This window comes from Plectrocnemia conspersa, unplaced genomic scaffold (assembly GCF_051122295.1).
Source record: "Plectrocnemia conspersa isolate PC_06_02 unplaced genomic scaffold, ASM5112229v1 ptg000002l, whole genome shotgun sequence".
In the NCBI taxonomy this organism is placed as follows: domain Eukaryota; kingdom Metazoa; phylum Arthropoda; class Insecta; order Trichoptera; family Polycentropodidae; genus Plectrocnemia; species Plectrocnemia conspersa.
In genome coordinates this window covers 24091020-24115290 of record NW_028277166.1, presented here as the reverse complement: position 1 = coordinate 24115290, position 24271 = coordinate 24091020, and the positions used below count along the sequence as shown (strand labels likewise).

At 33.5% G+C, this 24271-nt stretch overlaps 2 protein-coding genes across 6 annotated transcripts in view; one reads left to right on the top strand and one right to left on the bottom strand.

The window, feature by feature from the left end:
* Nucleotides 1-24271, bottom strand: part of LOC148238118 (sortilin-related receptor-like) — a 309166-nt gene that overhangs the window by 278515 nt on the left and 6380 nt on the right. Inside the window, exons 2-22 of one of the 2 annotated variants that reach the window (XM_088205895.1) lie at nucleotides 22995-23255; nucleotides 17075-17236; nucleotides 16770-17015; nucleotides 16445-16704; nucleotides 16100-16369; nucleotides 15768-16031; nucleotides 14163-15702; nucleotides 12479-12645; nucleotides 12237-12405; nucleotides 11330-11530; nucleotides 10724-11269; nucleotides 9164-9644; nucleotides 8877-9094; nucleotides 8571-8808; nucleotides 8240-8494; nucleotides 6107-6254; nucleotides 5912-6017; nucleotides 5555-5841; nucleotides 5293-5489; nucleotides 4829-5029; nucleotides 3761-4761 (exon numbers count right to left, since the gene is read on the bottom strand). In XM_088205895.1, coding sequence (XP_088062021.1) covers nucleotides 4700-4761; nucleotides 4829-5029; nucleotides 5293-5489; nucleotides 5555-5841; nucleotides 5912-6017; nucleotides 6107-6254; nucleotides 8240-8494; nucleotides 8571-8808; nucleotides 8877-9094; nucleotides 9164-9644; nucleotides 10724-11269; nucleotides 11330-11530; nucleotides 12237-12405; nucleotides 12479-12645; nucleotides 14163-15702; nucleotides 15768-16031; nucleotides 16100-16369; nucleotides 16445-16704; nucleotides 16770-17015; nucleotides 17075-17236; nucleotides 22995-23255 — 6279 coding nt within the window. In that variant the 3' untranslated portion in view covers nucleotides 3761-4699. Of the gene's footprint in view, nucleotides 1-3760; nucleotides 4762-4828; nucleotides 5030-5292; nucleotides 5490-5554; nucleotides 5842-5911; nucleotides 6018-6106; nucleotides 6255-8091; nucleotides 8495-8570; nucleotides 8809-8876; nucleotides 9095-9163; nucleotides 9645-10723; nucleotides 11270-11329; nucleotides 11531-12236; nucleotides 12406-12478; nucleotides 12646-14162; nucleotides 15703-15767; nucleotides 16032-16099; nucleotides 16370-16444; nucleotides 16705-16769; nucleotides 17016-17074; nucleotides 17237-22994; nucleotides 23256-24271 lie in introns of those variants that run through there. The other variant, XR_015812708.1, reaches the window with a different exon arrangement.
* On the top strand, nucleotides 192-1859 carry LOC148238119 (uncharacterized). 4 transcript variants are annotated; one of them, XM_088205946.1, is made up of 2 exons: nucleotides 192-251; nucleotides 345-1859. In XM_088205946.1, the coding sequence occupies exon 2, from the start codon at nucleotides 373-375 to the stop codon at nucleotides 1750-1752; it is 1380 nt and encodes a 459-aa protein (XP_088062072.1). In that variant the 5' UTR covers nucleotides 192-251; nucleotides 345-372; the 3' UTR covers nucleotides 1753-1859. The 4 variants fall into 4 exon arrangements, with proteins under 4 accessions (XP_088062072.1, XP_088062075.1, XP_088062074.1 ...); XM_088205949.1 differs by having other exon boundaries at nucleotides 198-251; nucleotides 392-1859; XM_088205948.1 differs by having other exon boundaries at nucleotides 198-293; nucleotides 392-1859.

Genomic DNA, 24271 nt, shown 5'->3' with positions numbered 1-24271 from the left:
AAAATAGCATCGCGTAAGGATGTTGTATAGAATTTTTTTGAACGTATATTTGTTTTATATTGTTTCATTGAATTACTTTAAAACAAGTAATGATTTTTTTCATTGTAAATTGAAGCTTTAAAATGAGATCGCTAGCCGTAATATTCGAAATGAAAATTATTTTGTAAGCGTGTACAGAAGTACAGATGATCATAAAATTGAGAGTTTAGACCAACGTCACTGTCAAACTACAGGAAGCCGTAGGAAGCTTCGTAATAAACTTTTTAAGAATAATATAAATACGCAGGTTTATTGTAAAATCACTGTATGTTTTTTTTATAGCATCTGATTATGAATATTTTCAGGATAAAAGACAAACGTTTATGGTACAACATGACTAATGCGGACATAGATTATGGCAAACATGTTCCTTCGCAAATTTGTCGCGCATGTTTGAAACCCGAACTGGCTGGCCGCTCGCTTTTCGACGGTGACCCGTCATATTTTAACTTACTGAAGAATCTAACTGGGTGTCGAGTAGAGTTGCACGATATGCTGCCCGATATTTTGTGCAATTTCTGCGCCGCTTCCCTCAATAGTTTGAGCGAGTTTGTCAAATTATGTCGAGAGTCGGAACAAAGATTACAGAGTATGATGGAAGAGAACTCGCTGATTAAAATCAAAATCGAACCTGTCGTCAGAGGTACGGATGATGAATTGTATCACACGAATAACGAACACTTCTCGGACGATTCCCAAGATGTAGAAGAAAATATGAATAAAACGTTAACGTGCAAAATTTGCAGTAAAGTTTTTAGACACAATTCGGCGATGATCGATCATGTGCGAAAACACACCGGAGAAAAACCTTTCATATGCGACCATTGTAATCGAGGATTCGCTCTGAAAGGAACGCTAGTTCGTCATATGACGAGAGTTCACATCAAGTGCGATAAGTTATTCACTTGCGAAACGTGCGGTAAGCAAACGAGCAATAGAACGGCGCTTAAAATTCACATGCGCACTCACACTAAAGAAAAACCTTACAAATGTTCCGTTTGTTCCATGAGTTTCACTCAGACTGGATCGCTCCAGAGTCACAAGCTGCTGCATACCGGAGAACGACCGAACGTGTGTTCCGTCTGCGGTAAAGGTTTCGTTACAAAAAACCAGCTGAAGCGTCACATGACCGTCCATTCCGATGAGAGAAAGTTCAAATGTCACCTGTGCGAAAAGTGTTTCAAGACCAAAGATCAAATGAAGCACCACGTCTCGACTCATTCCTCGGACAAGCCGCACGTATGCTGCGAATGCGGAGCTTCTTTCACCGTTTTGATGACTCTGAAAAACCACACGAAAGCCCGACATTCAGAGTTGTCCGGCAGGTGCAAAGAATGCAATAAACACTTTTCTAATCTTCGCGATCATATGAGGGTACACACGGGCGAAACGCCCTTCGCTTGCTCCGAGTGCGGTAAAAAGTTCCCTTTGAAGCGATCTTTAGCGGTTCATATGCAAAAACACAAATGCGTCAACAAGCACAAGTGTAATGTCGACGATTGTGACAAGACATTTTCAGACGCTTACAATTTAGAATATCATAATCTACGATATCACCAAAAGATCGCACCGTTCGTTTGCGAAATTTGTCCCAGAAAGTTTTATCGCTCTTCAGATCTCAAGATACATGTAAAATCGTGCTCGATTAAATCCGGACACTTTCTATCCGACAGAGAAGAGGATAAAAAAAATATGGCTCCACCGTCATCTTAGATCTCCAATGAACTGCACCGAGACAAAAAAACATTATATTTAATAGAACAAGTGTCAGATTATAATATATTTGAAATATGGTTATAATATACAAATTTATAAACCTTTCTTTTATTATTATTTTTCAAAAAATATTTTTATCAGGTATTATGTCCATTGTAAGGAATCCCTATATATCTGGTGGAGGGAAGGGGCTTCTCGGAACCGAAACATTTTATATTTATATGACTCACCAAAGTACTCCATTGACAAACCACTCTCTTAAAAAACAGTAATTTTCTAGTACTGTGAAACGGTGACGTCGCAAATTTTACACCTAGTTAATTTTTGTCATTATCACTATCTACTTTTCTCATCTTCTGATAAGTACAGACAGGGCCGCCAAGAGTGAATTGAGGACCTGGGATAAAAATGATTCCGGGCCTCATGACAAAAATGACACTTTATGTATTTTTTGAATCATTTTTTATGCGAAATATTACAATTTGGTATTAAAAATATCTACTCATAATATCTATCTGATAATTAGCTGTGTTTTCATTGTTGCTCAGTGTTGCCATATAGTGAATTTATTTGCTGCACGTAACATTTTTTTATTCTTTGTATTTGTTATCTCCAATTTCATCTGAAACTGCTGTCACTTAATACATATGCTAGGCGACTAAATTTAAAACATTGAAAATAATTTTAAAATACTATTAGTTATTTTATACGCGTTGGTATCCTTTTGCCCGATATTCTTCATATTTCGAGTAATCTAATTGTTTTTAAAATAAACATATCACTAACATATAAATGATAATGTAGTAAGTATTCTTAGCAATCTGTCTAATTTTCAAAATTGCCCTTCATTTTTAGAAAAAATATTTTCAATAATATTTTAAGTCAAATCAGAAAATATATATAATTATAATTTGCCAACGGATGGTGACAGTTGACAATTAGACACAGATTGAGCCACTTCAGTAGTATTTTATTAAAGACGGTGTAGGCCCCATTTAATAAAATATAGGAGCCTATTTATATAGATTTATTATGGCCAAAACTTGGCAGTACTCTGGATTCTTATCGTGGCAACAATGGTGGGCTCGCACGCCGGTGCGGGTCCGCGCCTTGTATACTTATAAAACACCACGTAAACAATAAATTTTCAATATAAAATACTACTGCAGTGGCTCAATCTGTGTCTAATTGCCACCCATTGCGAAAATGTTATAATAGTTACAATTTGAATATCAAAGTGGACGGTGTTCGAGGCAGCATCGGCGTTATGAGCCCGCCAAAGTTCGCCAAGAAAATGTGTCTATGTCGCGACAGTATTATCAGAGTGCCGCCAAGTTTAGGGCATAATAAAACCTATATATAAATAAATAAATGGACCCCCACAGTAAGTAAAAACAATTAAACAAAACACTAGCATCTTTTAATTTAGCGGGGATATAATTAAAATTAAATCGAACTGGGTTGATCATATTGACATCCATTGCATGTAAGTTGTAATTATAGTTTATAATTAATTCTTTCACCGCGGCTGATATTTCAAATTTTTTTATATATGTGGGTGGCATCTATTCAGGCCATATTTAAAATAATATTATGGTTCAATAAATTGGACTGATTTACAGTATTAAATTATACTAAATAACCATATTAGGTTTATGGCACCTTGAGGTGTCCAATGATTACTGACGCTTTTCTTGATGACTTATATAGAAGCCATCCGCGGTGAAAGGGTTCATAAAATATGTGCCACCATCGCAGCGCATTGGTCTAACGCCTGTCCTGTTTTAATGGAAGATTTATAGTAAAATAGACAAGTTACATTTAATTATCTTGTAATAGCGCTAACAATCCACACGTTTTTGCAACTATTCCTTCCTGATAAAATTCCAAATAATTAATAAATCTTTACCATCACTATAAAAATATCAATACATGATACCTGATAACTTTTTTAACAAAATACATTATCTCTATACCACAAAAAAGTATTATAAAATAAGACCACTTTTATTTTCATATTTTATTATCATAAGACCAATTACTCAAATATACAATACATAATACCGTTTTATTTTATCACTCGAGTTATAATATAGCGTAGTCTATTACATGTATGTCTTTTAACAATCGTTTATACACTATTCGGTCAAAGACGGTATGATCTTTCAAATTGTACACTCGTAGGAAACATCAGAAATAAAATAGTCATAAGAATTGGCTTAATAAAATTATATTCAATGTGACTTGAATCGTTGCTATCCATTATTATACAAACACAATATTAATCAGATAAAACACTATAAACAAGTGGTTGGTTTGTGTTAAAACATTTTTAACAATAAAATTAAAGGCATGTTTAAAGCTATAAAAGACTACAAATTAAATTTGGTCCAACTAGTTAAAAACTAATAACGGAAGTCAAAAACCTCAAGTCACCTTATAGACCGTTATCGGGGTTGATATAATAATATAGTTCTAATGTAAACATATTTATATACACGTATCGTTCCAATTCTTGGTTTTTTAAGAGAGAAAAAAACAAGATTTATTAATTGGCTCAACAATATTTTCTACACAGTTAAACTTTGAAAACTCAAAAAATATGCTCAATAATTAAAATAAATTATATACATTAAAAAAACGATTGAGACTCTCAACACGTTTTATACACGCTATGTGAATCAATCACTAGTTACAGTCTTTTCATTTCCGCACACATCCGATCAAACTATACAAAAAAAAAAAACACTACTAACTGATCTTAATTGTTAATATATTAACAATTAGGATGCTTAAAGTTTAAAGACTAGCAGTGGAATTTCAGAGTTTGTAAAGGCTGCACATATGTGTTTATTTTAAGTAATAGTCCAAATAGTAAGAAAATAATAAATGGTACTATTAATTAAAAAAAACATCGCCTTGTATAATTTTGTCTACTTAAAGTTTAAGCTATCACTAAAGGTTCGTCGTCAGCAAAGCCTCTTATCGGCGGTGTTTCATCTTCGTCTGAAATATAACACGATATAAGGTAGTGTCGTTACATTATTTAGAAAATAATTATTAGTTTGCTCACCCATAATGTCAGCGTTTCCTAAGGTTGCAGTGCCAGATCTGTTATCGTAACGAGGATTTGCAAATCGCGCAAACGACGTGGTTAAACGTTTGTGTTTTAGAGTCAGCACGACCAAAGCGACACACATTGCCAACACAATTATACCCAAAGGTACTCCGACGTAAAGAGACAATCTTGATTCATCAACAGTATTCCAAGCATCTAGAAAAATTACAATAATCTTTGTGAGAAACTTTTCTTTCTCATTTCAGGAGAATTTCGGTTACAATATTTAACATGTCGAGTAAAAACAATGACAATTTAGAACAAGTTGAAAAATAGATTAATAATTAATTTTATATCGGCAACTAATTATTTGATAAGTAAATAATTAACTTGTTCTGATTCGACATGTTCCGTTATAAAATGCCCGAAAATTTCTCTCGGTAGCCCTGGATATGATACTAGTAATTTAAAAAAAATACCTGTAGGGATACGAATATTCCATTCTTCACTATGAGGACTCATATAGCCGGCGTCCGTGACTAAACGAACAGATAAGCTATATCGTACACCAGCCTGCAGGTCCGGAACAGCCACAGGAGGACCGGACACTCTCATTACTCTTTTTTGGGTAAGTTCATTGCCGTCTTCTTCCTCGATCAAAACCTCATAGTAGTAACTAAAATTTTAATCAAAAATGCATTGGATCGGTTATTAATAATTATAATTACACCCAAGATATACCTGATGTTCTTCTCGTTGGCCAGAATGGACGGTAAGTTTCGGTTTTCCCAGTACAATACGTGAGTACCGCTCGAGTTGCGCCAAACCTGAAGCTGATGAGGAGGATGAAGTTGAGGTCCAGACACTATTTGCGATTTTACAGGATTATCGATTGACTCTCGCTGTACGGAAACATTGTATTTGCCTCCGTATTCCATATTATCGAAACGGTGAATGAGACTGGCGTTTGAAGTGGGTGGAAGTTCAACTATAGTTGTTTTATTGAGCGTCATTTCGGTGACTGTTATCTATACATAAAACAAAAAAAATGATTCAAATAAATTCAGTCGTATTTTTAAGCTTTAGGATAATACTTACAATATAAACACTCTTCGCCACTGTGATACAACTTGCGTCCCAAGTTATCACCATGACATGATCATCTATTTCATTTCGCTCGACTTTGAGATTCTTTACGGGAGCTCTATAAATCGCAAAAATTGTTTCAAATTTAATTTATACATCTAAAAATAGTCTTATTTTTTTTTGACCAAGAAAATAATAAAATCTAACCTCTTATCATATTTAGTTACTATGGTTAACGGATCGTTTGTTAATGGTCCTAATTTCGGTTCTACGACGCCGACGCTGAACATATACGAATCGCAAGAATGAAGGTTTTCAATGAGCACTGACATGTTTGATGTCGTAAGTTTTGATTCTAAAACAGGCATTGATTCAATATTATATTTATATACATTATTTATATATATACATTACATAAATCTCAGGATTCATCGGGATGAGAACTTACTGTTCGATATTTCGGCTGCGATACTCTAGCCATAGTCATGAATTTTCAGCAACTCTGAAAATTGCTGAAAATTCGTGATTATGGCTAGAGTATCACAGCCAAAATATCGAACAGTAAGTTTTCATCGCAATAAACCCAAAAATTTTAATAATATAAAAATATATACAGTAATGTGCAAAAAAAACCATCACTTTCATATGATACTACAAATATATTATAGTTTAAATAAATATTTTTTTTTTCAAACTACTTAAAACTTTATTGAAGTCTTATTACACATAAAAATATATAAATTTAAAAAATGAAAAATTAATGAAAATTATAAAAAGGAATAGATACCATTTTTACACATAAGAAAAAAAAACTTTGAAATTCATTAGTAAATTCAAAAACTATTTTTAAAGAAAGAAACTAAAAAAGACAACTTGCATTGTTACTAATATTTTTATATTTATATTTTGTTGCACCCCCTTTAGCCTTCAACCCTGCTAAAACACGCGACGGCATAGATTCAATCAATTTATTGTCAATTTCTTCATACCACACTTTTCTTTTAGTTTTTATACACTAGATCATAGTTTCCCAAACTATATTTCGGATCCGCGGAGCACTGGTGTTCCGCGGATCCAAAATTGGTGTTCCGCGGAGCCTAAATAGATATTTCCCAAAAATTTAACATATTCTACTTCATAATGAAAGGCGAATGACGGTTAAACTTAATTGAGATTTATGACGTCAAGAGAAGGCGAAGATTTTAGTACCTAGAAGTTGGGTACAGCAAAATAAGCTAAGTGTTCCGCCAAAATTTTCGGATTTGCCAAGTGTTCCGTCGCTGAAAAAGTTTGGGAAACCCTGCACTAGATGGTTTGTGCACTCTAATTTTCTTCATTATTTTTCAAAGATTTTCAATAGGGTTTAAATCGGGGCTGTCCTCAGGCCAGTCCAACGATTCAATTCCGCATTTTTCCTTATAATTTAATAATTAGTTTTGTAATTTGAATGTAATAAGACATTGATAGAATTGATTTAAAAAAAATTTAACTGACTATTTTTGCCTAAAAAACAGGATGCAGAATCATCCATGAAAATTCAGCCCAGATGCTCTTCCATCAGAGAGATTAAAAAAACTTTCAGGATGATACGTAAAGCATCCCCAGATCATTTGGCTTCCTGGATTTCGCACAGTTGGCTGAATACAATAATCAGTTTTTCGACGATGAGCGCAAGCGCTCCATCTGATCCGAATAAATTAATTTTGCTCTCATTGGAGAACTTCCACAGAAGTCCATTTTTATGCCGATTGGCGCATTCCGTGTGTTTCGTATTCATATACGGCCAAAGAGACCTTGATTCCTGAGACGCTTACAAGTTGTGCCCACGCTTATTTGTTTGTTTTTTGTATCATTGAGCTCGCTGGTAATATCTACCGCTGTTTTACGCCGATCAAGTAAGCAGATTCGACGTATCAGCCGATTATCACCAGATGAGGTAATTTTTCTATGCCCACTACCCTTAACTCGATTTGTTAAACCTGTTCCGACGTTTTTCTTATAAGTCTTCGAACTGTTGATTAGTTACAACCAACAGACTGCAAAATTTGTCTTGTCGAAAATCCCATTGCCTAATACACAATGATATTAGTTTAGTTGCGAGCGATTCGGCATTATAACTTTTAAAAATATTTTCTCCACGATAGCTGTCAGTCAACTGACTAGGTAACTACTAAAGAACAATCGAGGCATACCTCTAAATGAACACAAAAAAATCCGAGAATTCTAGCAAGCGATGATGGAAATATCTTATTGGAAATATCTTATTTTTTTACGATCTCAAAAAGTGATGCGTTTTTTTTTGCATGCGACTGTATGTACAATAGTACATTGACAAAATACCTTTGAAGAGCTCTTCCATTGTTAGACCATAATGAACGGAATACTTGATCTGATCCGCCGGCACTTTGAGGTTCTTGGGTGGATTCCACGATAATTTAACAGCAGTGTTGTTTACAAGAGATCCACTAAAATTAGTGACAGATGAAAACTTCTTTCCGGGGAGTGTCACAAACGTTGTGACAGGTTTTCCCATCTGTTCTCCTTTATATGCCAAAACTTCAATGGTGTACATCACGTCTGGAGTGAGGTTCGTTACTATATATAATATCATTAATTAGATTATCACAATTTTTAAGCAGCATATAAATCAAACTAACGGACTAATAATTACATGTCAGATTGGTGTTAGTCACTTTGATCAGTTTCGGTTCTGGATACGGAATCGGAAGTCTCTGTTTGACTATGTATCCGTCGACTCCTCTTATCGAAGACCAAGTGATAAGAACAGTGTTATTAATGAATTTCTCCATGGTTAGATCTCGCAAATCGTCCACGTCTCCCATGGCATCAAATTCTAATGTGACTATTTGAGATACCTTCGATTCGTAAACGGAATTCTTTGCAATTACCTATAAAATAACTCGAATATAATATACATTCTAAAATGTTTAATTAATATTACAGAATTGAACGTTACCCAAAATGTGTATTTGTTTCCAGGTGTGAAGTGACCCTCTTGAATGTAAGCCGATGTACTGGTAGCGGGAACGTTCAGAGATATCGGAGGAAGGGGCGGTTCTACCATTACTGTGTAACCGACTAGAACTCCTCGAATCTCCGCCGGTGGATCCCACTGCACTTGTACTCGACGTCCCGACATCTGTCTGGCGATGATCCTCAGCGGAGGAGTTGGCTCTATAATTACAATAATCACATTCATATCTATACTGATTCAAATTTCAACGGCTGTGGATATAATATTACCAGCTTCACCGGTTCTCGCCACTACGTATTGCGTCGGAGGATAACCATCTTTCACGTCGCTTCCAGCTACACGGACGTATACTGTCATATTGTATTCGGTGTAAGGTTTGAGATTAGCAAATCTGTGCATCGAAATGCTTATCCACTGCGTGTTGTTAACCCAGATGTTGGCTTTGGGACCTGAGAGTTCGCTTATCGACGGCATGAACTCAAAAATGTAGCCCTTAATGTTGTACATCCTCCAATAGACGTCGATAAATGTGGCGTTCGAGCCGGCTTTGTGAACCATTAGATAGTCGACTCGGCTGGCGGCCGCTTCAATCTCGGCCATCGTGCAATTTTCTTCGTCGAGGCCGTCGTAACAATCCTGCTTCATATTGCATCGTACTGAAATCGGCAAGCACCTTCCTTTATCACACAAAAATTGACCTTTGGTGCAGTTGACGGCGACTGAAATTTTGTTGACTGGAGTTGTACTTTTCTAAAACAATAAAAGCGATCGTTGAATTGGTTGGATATTTAATAAAAAGTTAATAATTTTAGAACAGAATATCGATTAAACTCAAAACCGAAGTTTAATGATGTTATAATTGCTCTAAAGAGAAGAGATGAATCATATAAAATATTTGAAATAATAAAAACAAATATGGAAAAGGTGATGAAAGAAGTAGTAATCAAACGATTAAAGGATTTTATTATTTCACAAAATATTGTGTGAAAAACAATCGGGAGTCAAAATATTCCACTGAGACTATATCACAAGCAGGCCTACCGAAAGGAGAGGAAAGGGGACGAATTCCCGGGGCCCAACTCTGGAAAAATTATAGCAAGAATATATTTAAAAAAAAAAAAAAAAATGTAAACTGAACTAAATGTAAACTGAGCGTAAATGACAAACCACGACCTGGCAGCGTAACGAATTCAACGAATGTAAATTAGTAGCAGTAAATTTAGGTATTCGATCTGAAAAGTCAGATCTAATACCTAAATAAGAAGCAAGGAAATAACGAAAAATCAACAACAGCACCAACTGAATTATATAAATTTCATGTTTTTATAGATTGTATTATCGGTAATTTGACAATTGGATTTAATGCAGCAAAATAAATAAATAATACGTTCAGTTTTAAGTGGTTATTCCTAAAAGAAAATCTAGATAAAACAGTCTCTAACCTATCCCGAAAATATTTTTTAAAATATGTCATTTTAGTAAAATCATATCGGAATACATTTTCACCAGTAGAAATATATTTTTATCACTAAAAATATAAATTATCTGGCATGTAGTAATATATATATTTACCAACTTATCATTATTTATTTACATTCAATGTATAAATGTTACAGTGAATGTGTATTTTTTGGTAAAGTATATTTTCACTAGTAAAGTCAATACATTTTCATCAGTAGATATATATTTCTACTAGTGAAAATATAATTTATAGGCGCAAATATGCTACGTTAAAATGTCTATGAAGCTCAATTTGAGTTACGAAACGAATTAATAAAATAAATAAATATTAAACAGTAGTTAGTTCCGAATTGAGAAAAAAATAATACCTGGCAACCAAGTTCGTCAGTTTCATCTAGGCAATCAGGAAAGCCGTCGCACACTTTCAGTAAGGGAACGCATCCACTGGTTATTCTGCAGCGAAACTCGTTGCAGTCATTCTTTGATTTCAATTTGTATGTATTATCATCGCACCGCAGCTCGTCCTCACCCGACGGACAGTCCGCAGCTCCGTCACAAACCCATGTCGAAGGTATACAATCTCCGCTCGGACACATGTAATGGTTTGTCTTGCAAGACGTCGGTTTTTCAATCCCGTTTCCGTTGGGCGCCGCCGTTGCTTTCTTGTCAACTGCGTTTGTTGAGTTTTCACATCCGATTTCATCAAAGTTGTCACCGCAATCGTTGACACCGTCACATTTCCACCATATCGGAATGCATTTATTGTTGGAGCACAAAAACATCCAATCGTGACACTGACTCGGAGTGGGGAATTCCAGTGTGGTGTTTCTGCTGAACGAGTCATTGATGGATTTGTTGCAGTTCACTTCGTCGGATCTGAGGCCGTCGCGACAATCATCATCGCCGTCGCATACCTGATAAAAATAAATAAAATTAAATAGAGAAGTGTGGAGTTTAATCCAATCAATACTAACCCATGAGGTATGGATGCATTTTCCGTTTCCTTTACACTTAAATGTCCACTCAGATGTGCAGTTTGATTCTTTGCAGAAGGTTGAAGCTTCGTCTTCCGCATCCGGACAGTCGTGTTCTCCGTCGCAAGTCCAAGACAAAGGTATGCATTGACCAGTCGAGCAACGGAATTGATCATGTCCGCAAGTTGGCAGGTTTGACTTCTAAAATACAATACAATTAAATACACTGAATCAATGTAGTGTTTTTAAAGTAAGAGTATCAATATCACTTCTAAAACATTTCACGTGCAAAAAGGTGTTTAATTGTTGTGGGTTATTTTTCGACAGTGGAAAAATTATGTTGGGATATTTGGGATTAGTCTAGAATCTTAGCACATTTTTTTCGATGAAGCTGTAAGTGGTTTATTTTATAAATCAAGATTCACAATTTTCAAATTCCTGTTTGAAGGGATTATTATTCTTCATTCCACTCAGCTCTTTCATTCAAACATAAGGTGAGAAACAACTCTACAGTATAACTTAACATCTACTTTGCCTTATAGTTGACACAATACAGTTAAGACTTATTTTTTCGCCGACTGTTCGTCTGGTTTTATCCAAACATTACAAATTTTGGCTTGTCTTATTTTCGTTTTTCCTTTACGATATACATTACTGATATATTGCACTTTCTTCTGCAATATACACTACCTTTTCCTCTGGTTGATTATAAATAAGTTTTGTTTATAATCAACCAGATGAAGAGAAAGATAATCTCTAAAATAGACAAAGCAAGTGAAATATAAGTATCGAGAAATTTGATAAAAAAATCATAAATAAAACCAGCCAAACTAGTTATTGTTGAATTCTCATCAACGAGGAAAAGACAAGTAAGATTTGATAGCAATCATTATAAAATTTGTGTTACCGTGCAATTAAATTCATCAGAACCGTCTTTGCAATCATCTTCGCCGTCGCATCTCCATCTACTGATAATACACTTTCCGTTGGTGCAATGGAATTGGCTTTCAGTGCAATTTTCATAGTGACAGTCAAGTTCATCCGTTCCGTCCAAGCAGTCTTTCCGATGATTGCATCTAAGAATTAAAAATACTCGTTAATTTTACCATTTGCAAAAGGTTTAAAATTTATCGAATCAAATGGGTTTACCTCGCATCTGGTGGAATACAAATATTCGTATCACAGAGTATCATTGGAGCCAGACACTTTACTGTCGAGCAATCCTTTTCGTCGGACTGGTCTCCACAATCGTTGTCGCCGTCACAGTGCCAGCTTGTTGGAATACAAACACCATTGTCGCACGAAAACTGCTGTGGCTGAATTTAAAAATATTTTATTAAATTCAATATAATAAGGAATTTTGCTAAATTGCCTAACAGAACAAAGGTGTTTTAAAACAAGAACAAGAGAGAAATCGCGATATTCGGACCATCCGTTACTAATACTTTCGAAAGCAACTTTTATTTACGATTTTCGACACACATAAAAACTTCGATGTTGTATCGGCATTTGGAAGCGACCACAATGATTTCGCTTATAAAGGACTCACCCGGGAACCATACTCTTGCTTCATTAGAGGGAGTGTGTAAAGGTGATCCAACTTCAATTTCATGTATTTCATTAAAAATGAAAAATAATATCAATTAAATAGCCGCCTCTAGATTTTTTGTAGCACCTGATTATCCTTTCGATGACTTTTTCGTACACTACCGGCGGTATCTCGGCTGTAACTTAGTGGAAGTTGGTTTTTAGCCAAACGCAGACAAACCCGTTTCGGGTTTGTCTGCGTAGACAAGATGCTTAGCATAACCATAAAAAAAATCTAACGGCATTATATCGCATGATCTTGGTGGCTAGTTGACTTCACCAAAACGGGAAATAATGCAACCTGAGAACTTCTCACGCAAAACATTTAATGTTGCACTAAACGTGTGGCTAGTGGGAACCGCATGTCTTCCTCATCAATATCTTCGGTTTTGTGCCAAAAATTTTCAGTTATTATGTGCCTATAGCGCTCACCGTTGAATGTTACCGACCGATCTTCATCAATTCCAAAAAAGTAAGGCCAAATGACGCCACCTGACCACAATGTACACCAGTCACTTTTTGGACTCTCATTTCATGAATCACATGAGGATTTTTCTCGCCCCATATGCAGCAATTTTGTTTATTAACATAACTAGAAATGTGAAAATGTGCCTCATCAGAGAATTTTTTTTTTGTAAAATCAGTATTAACTTCTAATACCTAATCTGAATAAATTCTTCACTGTCCATGGTCTCTAAGCTTCAGTTCTTGTGTTATCTGAATTTTATACGGTTGTAAGTGCAAGTCCAGATGCAAAAAGCGCCAAATGGAGCCATAATAAAAGCTGCGAACGCCAACGAATAGACAATTCCAAGTCTTCGGTAACATTTTCACTTACACTAATCTTCCCGTAAATTTCGATACACAGTTCGTACAGAATTGTTATTTTTATAGAACAATTAAACAATTTTAACGCGTTGAGCGGTGGTTAAGCGATCCATTTCGTAAATGTATTGTTGCAAAAACATTTGACTCTTTGAACACACGTGATTATTGACAGCTGTCTGATTTAATGCTGCCAACATAAGAAAATCGAATTGGATCACCCTATAGTATGGTTATTGTTTTAAATAGGCCTTTTCTCCCATTCGTCTAAACTACTATTCGGAAATTAATGTAATAATTTTTGTATTGGTCCATTTGGATGATTAATCGCGCTTTGTGTTAAAATATGTCTTGTTATTTTTTGGTTCATTAACATTCGGGGCATACAGTGCAATTATAGACTAATTTTAAAAATACTTACATTACAAGTGTTGGATTCTCTTGGACACGTCATATTGGTATAAGGCAGTTTGCCTCCGGGACATTGGCACTTTCCATCCGTCATGTTCAAACCGTCTGGACACAAGCAAGAGAATTTTCCTTTAGGCATTCCAAGGCACAGGGCTTCGCAATTGTTCGCTTTAGAGGCGCAAGCGTTTGTGCCGAATCTCAGGGAGTACGAAAATACCTTCAAATCCATTAAGCCCTTAAGGTTATCTTTGATCACTTTGAACAGAACTCCATGATCTTTATCGGCCGAGAAAATTGAATGCGCTTTCCAATCGTCCCAGAACATAGTATCTTTGAACACGGCTACGGCGAATGGATGTCCTACTTTTTCGTCGTTGGCTAGAATTTTTTTGAAGGAAAGTCCATCCAAATCTGAACTGGCTATATAATCTTCCATGGCGTCCACCCAATAAATCCTATTGGCTATGTGATCGACAGTGACACCATTAGGCCATTCGACAAGAGGCCTAATAAACAATCGTCTGATATCGGTTCCGTCTAGATTTGATCTAGACACTGAAGGGTTAAGTTGAGACCAATCTGTCCAGAATAGATATCCAGACGTGGGATGCACGGCTATGCCTCTCGGTTTGATTAGAACATCCGATCCGAGAATAGTACGCCTCATTCGTCCTTCAGTAGTTAAATCGGTTCTTACGGCTTCTATTTTAGCTTTAGTACCGTCCACAAAAAAGAGAACATTCGAAATCCAATCTAAAGCCATCCCTTCGATACTAGCTAGATCAGTTTTAACAATGATTTCAGGATAATTCGATCCATCGTCCAAACATTGCCTACCGATTACATCTTTAATGATATCGGCCCAATATATGCAGTTATTCTTTATATCAAATTCTATCGCTATTACATTCTTAAGATCCCGCAACGGAAACGTTTCTAGTTTATTATTGGCTAAATTAATTCGCACAACGCTATCTCTCAGAGCGACAACCAAGAATTCCATCGTTTTATTCATCGGACAAGGTACAAGATCTGGCATGTAATTATAGCTGAATCCGTCGATGCATTGATCGCCGTCAATTTTACGATAGCCTTTAGTTCTGTTGTAAAAATCGCCTGGTCTACAACTAGCCGGTACGGTATATGGATCGTGTTTGGTCAACGTTTTATTCCTGATGCAATGAGACGGAAGAGACGTTGCCACAAATCCAAAGTCGCATTCAAAGTCCTGTCTATCACACTCACATATCTCTATATTTATAGGTCTATCGTAATTTTGTCCAGTGTAGCAATTGGAATGAGCGATGCGACGTTGATAAGTGTCCGTAACACCTAACACACAAGGAACCTTAGAGCCAGCTTTCGCTGACGACGGAGACCAAAATTTATAATCGTCGAGGGTGCAATTGTACGAGAACGCTTTAAACAAATCGACTTTGATGATTATCCATTGATGTTGACTTTTAGCCGATCCGAACATTGTAAATACTGTGGTATTTTCTCCGGGTTCTGTCATTAAACCATAAATCCTCAAATCGGTAGCGTGAAATCTGCAATAAATAATACTTAACTCTTTTCTTTATTGCGATATATAGCAATTATAAACATGACTCACGTAAATGAAGACCATTTCTCTCCTTCATCGGTCGAATATAGTAATTCTTTAGTCTCTCCTCGTGTTTTGAAATATTTAACAGCTACTAAAATTCCCCCGTGATCGCCATAATTGAAAAAGTAATAATCTTTCAATATCTGTCTCCATGTTAATCCGGCGTCTCTGCTTAAAAACACTCCAGGATGGCCTTTCAAAGATTTTCCGATTACGCCCGTCGCCATGATAATTCCAGGTGCAGATTTCGAAGCCATAATTGTAGCAGATCTAAAAATATATTATAAATTAAGTATTGTCGAATAACGTCTATAAATATATCATTAAGCAAACAATACCTTGTTGGCGGATATAATTGACTGAATTTTTGACTGACATGCAAACTGCACTCATCTTTCGAAGCACAGTTTATTGGAATACCGTTTTCATCTTCGGTCGGCGCCTTAATCAGTCCCCAAGTGTTTCCGTGATCGAATGTTATATACGAAACCAAATGTTCAGGTGCAATGTTTAGAATCGGAGTCTTAGTCGACACTTTGGAAGCTACGTATATACCTCTGAGTCCTTCTACTTTATAAAGATCGGAAAAAGGACCTTCGGCAACATCACTAAAATCATCATTAATCATATATTTATATATTATAATAAAAATAAAATGTTTAAATATATTATAATACACTAACCTAAGCCAACTGAACTTCCAAGTATTATTCGGAAAGTAACACATGATCGATTCTAAACTGAGCACAAAATTAAACTCGTCGAAGTCTTTACTGATCTCGGAGACATAAAGATTTGACAAAGAGTCAGTATGAGCAACTGATATGAAGATCCTCGTTCCAGTCACATCCGATATATAAAACTCTTTTAAATCAAGCTCGGTTTGGAACTCAGCTTTGATGAACGGACCACGCATGTACGAAATATAGAGATCCAAATTGTTCTGAAACATAATGAAAGATTATTCAGAAAATTCAGAAAACAGACATTGAAACTATTAAATTATACCTCTCCATTTTTTTTAGTTGCAAACATAAATTCGTTCCTTATCTGAAAGTCTTGAATGTCATCAAACAACTTTTCGAAAGTGTGGTTTTCCGGTTTCGGAGCAGCCAGGATGACGTTTTTGCCTGAAGGTTTGACTCTTTCGATGTAAAAGCGGCGAGGATGATTCGGTCCCGATGTCCAATAGAACGATTTCACGTATTCCTCGATGAATGTGAACGATAGTCCTCCATCACGTGTCATGTACAACTGTATAATAAAAAATAATAAGTACACAAAACTTAAAGTATATAAATGATACTGATTACTTTTCTAGCAGGGTCGACTTTATCCAGAGCGATGAAGGTATCGGCGTCTTCTTCGTCAAATACTATTTCACTCGGAGTGAAATCCAGCTTTGTCCTTCTGACTGTTAAACCATTGTCTGCCGTATGATATAGCATCTTATTGGTTGTGTCGGTAAAAACGCACTATAGGAAGAAACAACAGTTAGTATCAAACTATAAAACATTTCACATACTATTTATGTTTGTAATTATACCAAGCATTATAAAAATAAATTCCCAGATGTATATTTATGCCAACTTATTTTTATAACTGTATTTGTAAATAAAGAGTCTTTATTACCAAAATATTTTTTTGGTTTGATTTGACCATATAAAATATTTGTTAATAAAGATATCATATTGCAGTTCGATTTGGCATTGAGCTGTTGAATTCAAGTTCTTCCTTAATTGAAAACAATCAGATTATTTGATATGCCTTATCTCTGTTTACAATCAGAAAATAAAATCGTTTCATATTTCACAGTTACACCACCTAATGTTTCTATAATTTTGAAAACGTTCTTTAAATAAAACGGACTGAAAATAAATATAGTCTTGACCATAAAAGGTTAAGATAACAATCACCTCTTATGAATAAAAATAGCCGTCACTCACATGTTTATAAATGACTTTCTCAAAGTCAACATTACAAAAATACTTATTAGTCACACATTGTTATTGGTAACATGACTAAAACATATATTTCAAACTGAGTAAATATATTATATATTAACTTGACTAATATATTTGCACAAATGTATCAATCATAATTTTGCGTCGCATTTGGTTACAGTTGAGCCGTGTACACTCAAAGTAGTAAGAAAATTTAATTTTATATTGTTTACCATACATATTTTGACTAAAAATTATGATATAATTTGTTCCTAAAAAATGAGAGTTTTAAGCAATCATGAAAATTTTACGTTTTAAAAAAGGGATTAAAAAAAAATCAGTTTATTTTATTACGGTTTATACAAGACTTTCAGTAATATTATGATAATATTCATTGTTCTGATTATTTTGGGTCAACTAATTATTAGCATAATAAGTTTAACCGCATAAATAAGGGGGGAGAGGTCGCATACGTACATACGTACTTTTCATATGAATTATTAGGTGATTTTTTCCCTTTGCATTTAGTAATTTATTTTAATAATATATATATATATATATATATATACTAATGCGTATTGTTTTATTTTTTAGAATTTAAGACAACGAATCATTATTTCTATTGTTCAATTTTATTATTATTATATTACAAAACAAAAACTGGTGCGATTTAACAGGGAATTGTTTTAAGAGATGTGCATTTAAATAAATACTTTATTTCATGAAACAAATTCTTTGTGGATTTACACAAGGTAAATCCTAAGATTTTTTCATCAGAAAAGTTATTCATGGGGTCTTCACTGTTTTGATCAATGCTCGTTCAACAGTAATGCGCAAACATTTTATTTTATGAAAGAATTATTTTATATATTGCTCATTTATATTACCCTAAAAAACTGCATTTTTTCAAATAGTATTCAAAAAAAATTTTTTTGCATTTTTCTGTTGTATATTTTTATTTACATAAAAAAAGAGAAGAGTTTTTAAACAAATTTTGAAAAATATTTCAGGTATAAAGTGGTTAATAATATGATTTCGTCGCCATCTCAATTATATTTATTTTTATCGACGATATCTTGTTAACAGAGTTGTTTCATAGAACTCGTATTTCGGCGAAAGTTTTCCTTATTTTGAACAAACATTGACTAGGAATCGCATAAATTAATTTAGCATATATAATGCTATGAGCCATTCATATTTTTTACATTACCAAAAAAGTGCATATCTGGTTAGTTATGTTATATTATTACGTTGTATTTTCGCTGAAGTAATAAGTTAACATTATTTGCGTCCATAATTTAATAAATTATACGGAAAAGATACGCCTATTTAAATTCTATTATATTGTAAATAAATAAAAAAAATAAAACATAGCACGTTGCTATATTAGACATAGATTTGCATTTTAAAATGAAGGTGAAGATTGCGAGCAGTTATTCATCAAGATGATATTACATGAAAGTATTATTTGAAAAATAAAATGCCCTTAATTATATGTTAATAAATCCTCGACTTACGTGATTAATTGTTTCGAAAGTTTTCATGTAACCCGAAACAAAGATGAAGAGGTGAAAAAAAAATGCTCATACACTGAGAGACAGCTTTATAAAAGTCATACTCTTTCCAGAATCGCATTAACGATTTATCGCTGTCTATCAAAATGTTGTTCGTCATGTCAATTGGTTGAACAAGAGGACAATTTAAATGAGCAATATATAAAATAATTGTTTGTGCATTACTGTTTAATAGATTAAGTGCGAGCGGGCATTGGTCAAAATAGTGAACACCCCATAAATAACTCTCTGGAACGAATCCTTTTCCGAAATAAAACCCGAAGACCCTACATAAATGCACATCCAATCCATTTTATGGAACAAAATATTTATTCAAATGTACGTATCTCTTAAAATATTTACCTGTTAAATTGCACTCGTTAAATAATGGTTTGTATTCGGAGTAAGGGACATTATTATTATTGTTTATTTAAATTATCGTCACATTGCGGATGACCTATTGCATTATCAACTAGCAATAAAATCTAAAATAGATTATTATCTTTGCATTATTTTTCTACCACTTAGATAAAATAATGACAAAACCAGTCTTATATTTAGTTATCCATGCTCTTTGATTACATTTCCGTATAACAGATAGCATGTTTTGAAAATATTATTTAACCCTTTGCAATCCAAAGTTTTTTTTAATAAATGCTGCCCCAAATCCAGTCCATTTTGAATAAATATATTCGATTAAATAATTTAATGATCATCAATAAAAAAAAAAATTCTTCTATATAATATGAAATAAATTATATATTTATAATATAAATAGTATTATATACATTTAATTTTTATATTTAAATGGAATTTAATTGTTATTAATTCAAGAAATGAACTAATATTTATCTTATTAGATCATACAAGTTTATCATTTATAAGAATTGTTTTATTTATATTATTGATATTTATATAATAATTTAAATATTTTAAATACGGTTTATTTATTTAGTTTTCTCGTTTATTTTATTTGTAATATTGTATAATATTATTAATTTTAAGATATAACTTTAAATAACTTGAAAACAAATGTCTTTCACAGTAAAAAAACATGTCTAATAAGTATGGACTGTAGACCCCAGAGTTTAGATCCTTAGGTTTTCACTGTGGTTTGATTTTGTAATCCCTAACAACATTTCCACTAAGTAAAAAGTCTATCTTTAGACTCAAGGCTGGCGTAAATTTTTATAATTCAGATAAGCATTTATGACTGATCTAGTATTTTTTCCAACAACCCAGCAGGGACGTCATTGGAATGGGGGGGGACACGCCCCCTTAAAATTGTCCAGAAAAATGCATGTTATTTAACGAAAAAGAGATATTAAAACGCGACCATTGACTGGCCAGCTTTCAGACTCCCCTCCCCCTTCTGGAAAAAGCTGTGTGAGTCCTTGTGTGAAATTTGTCCAATTATATTATATTATTATACATTTTAAATAAATAAATATATAATAACTATTTATTATTTTTCTAGCATACAAATGGCAGAGACGTCATGGGGGGCTGCCCCCCCCCTTAAATTTGACCGGAAAAAACATGTCATTTAATGAAATCGAAATATTAAAAAACCGACGCTTGATTGGTCAACTTTTGACCCCCCCCCCTAGAAAAACTTGAAATGACGTCCCAGATTCTAAGCCAGAAATTCTCGGGTTATCCCTCAAGTCTCGAATGTATCCCGAAAATATTTTTTTAAATATGTCTTTTTAGTGAAATCATATCGGAATACATTTTCACCAGTAGATATATATTTTTATCAGTGAAAATATAATTTATCTGGCATGTGCTAGTAAAATTATATGATTTAAACTTTTCCATATGAAGTAATATATACATATACATACTTATCATTATTTATTCACATTTTAGTGAATGTGTATTTTTCAATGAAGTTATATTTTCACTAGTGAAGTCAAGTGGATATATATTTCTAAAAGCGAAAATATAATTTATGAGCGCAAAAAAACAATTATCACATCTCAGAAGTCAAAAATTCACATCAAACGCAATAAAATCGCGTAAGCGCCGTCGTAGAAATGACGTCCACTTTAAAAACTTATGGACTCGACATAATATTTTAAGTAAACACACGTACAGTAAAATTAGTCGAAGACCATTTAATACACATTATTTTTTTTTAATAAATGCTGCCCCAAATCCAGTCCATTTTGAATAAATATATTCGATTAAATAATTTAATGATCATCAATAAAAAAAAAAATTCTTCTATATAATATGAAATAAATTATATATTTATAATATAAATAGTATTATATACATTTAATTTTTATATTTAAATGGAATTTAATTGTTATTAATTCAAGAAATGAACTAATATTTATCTTATTAGATCATACAAGTTTATCATTTATAAGAATTGTTTTATTTATATTATTGATATTTATATAATAATTTAAATATTTTAAATACGGTTTATTTATTTAGTTTTCTCGTTTATTTTATTTGTAATATTGTATAATATTATTAATTTTAAGATATAACTTTAAATAACTTGAAAACAAATGTCTTTCACAGTAAAAAAACATGTCTAATAAGTATGGACTGTAGACCCCAGAGTTTAGATCCTTAGGTTTTCACTGTGGTTTGATTTTGTAATCCCTAACAACATTTCCACTAAGTAAAAAGTCTATCTTTAGACTCAAGGCTGGCGTAAATTTTTATAATTCAGATAAGCATTTATGACTGATCTAGTATTTTTTCCAACAACCCAGCAGGGACGTCATTGGAATGGGGGGGGACACGCCCCCTTAAAATTGTCCAGAAAAATGCATGTTATTTAACGAAAAAGAGATATTAAAACGCGACCATTGACTGGCCAGCTTTCAGACTCCCCTCCCCCTTCTGGAAAAAGCTGTGTGAGTCCTTGTGTGAAATTTGTCCAATTATATTATATTATTATACATTTTAAATAAATAAATATATAATAACTATTTATTATTTTTCTAGCATACAAATGGCAGAGACGTCATGGGGGGCTGCCCCCCCCCTTAAATTTGACCGGAAAAAACATGTCATTTAATGAAATCGAAATATTAAAAAACCGACGCTTGATTGGTCAACTTTTGACCCCCCCCCCTAGAAAAACTTGAAATGACGTCCCAGATTCTAAGCCAGAAATTCTCGGGTTATCCCTCAAGTCTCGAATGTATCCCGAAAATATTTTTTTAAATATGTCTTTTTAGTGAAATCATATCGGAATACATTTTCACCAGTAGATATATATTTTTATCAGTGAAAATATAATTTATCTGGCATGTGCTAGTAAAATTATATGATTTAAACTTTTCCATATGAAGTAATATATACATATACATACTTATCATTATTTATTCACATTTTAGTGAATGTGTATTTTTCAATGAAGTTATATTTTCACTAGTGAAGTCAAGTGGATATATATTTCTAAAAGCGAAAATATAATTTATGAGCGCAAAAAAACAATTATCACATCTCAGAAGTCAAAAATTCACATCAAACGCAATAAAATCGCGTAAGCGCCGTCGTAGAAATGACGTCCACTTTAAAAACTTATGGACTCGACATAATATTTTAAGTAAACACACGTACAGTAAAATTAGTCGAAGACCATTTAATACACATTATATTCTCGTTTTTATTCCCCTAATTATTATTATAGCCGGCTTTGAATCTGGACGACTTGGTTATATTTACGTCGTTATGTTCAAGTTCAAACAAAACAAAGGTATACTCACATAGTAAGTGATGACATGATGATTGTAAAATTTGTCGAGCAAGGCATATCCATCGTCAGGGCCGTCGCCTAGTCTGAAGCTGTCCGTTTTATTCTGGAACGTATCCCCGTAATCGTAAGAGATGTACAGGGCCGACGGTGTCGTTGACTCATGCTTCTGCAATGGCAATGCAGGGTCGCGGGCCAGGCAGATAATCACGCTACTTCCCTCGCCGACCCAGTGCACCATCAGCTGCTGATGAGTGTCGTTCAGCGGATTAATCTTTAAGCAAAAAATACAATACGTAAGTATAAATCTTGACTGTGAATGTACAAACAAGCCACAATTGGCTGCACTATTCACACCATCGGTCTTTCAATTAGGATACACGCACTTGTTACTTAATGCTTTACAATTTTTATATTGAATAATGACGTTTAATGGTTCGGTTGTAGACCAGAATGACGTTCTACTGGAAATATAACGCGATTAAGCAATTCAATGCAGCGTAACAAGCAAATTTAACCAACGGTTATAAATTTAAAGACACATACAGGATGAAAACAACACGCACCTATAAACAAACAATGCTATTTTATAATATAATAATAATAATTTAGTTTTACACTGCTCATTTCATAAAGATTAAATAGTTCTATTTTGTGATTAGTATTAATCAATAATTGCGGTTATTTAAACGTTAAAAAACAATTAATGATTATATATGTGTATAAAAAAAAATTGTTACAAAAATAACGTTTTTTTTAATATTTTACGTGCCATAATTATTGAATTATTATTTTCTAATTTTGTATTGACTCATTATAAAGTTATTTTACAAAACTAATTTAAATATGTTAATTCTCAGTATTGTTAAATTGCAATTTGACCAATATTATGTAACAATCATCCTATATATGGATAGATTATGCAATGTGGATTGATTTTTCCTATAATAATGTCATTGTTATAATGAAATTACATACATTCATGAAACACAAAACCACAAAGGAGATAATATTACATCAAACACATCTGCAGTTCAGTAATATCATTTTACTGACAAGAGTTAATTGAAAATTAAACCTAATATGTTATTTCACAATACGTATTGTTCTCCATATTGATGTAATATAATAAATCTTTTTATTGAGGCAAAGTCACCATTGACAATAACTTGAGTTGAATATCGACAAAGGGAACAAACAATATTATCACAGTGAGTGACAGTCACGAGGGAATGACTCATGAAGTGATTACTAACGAAACCCACATGAATACAATCAGACTATTCAGCA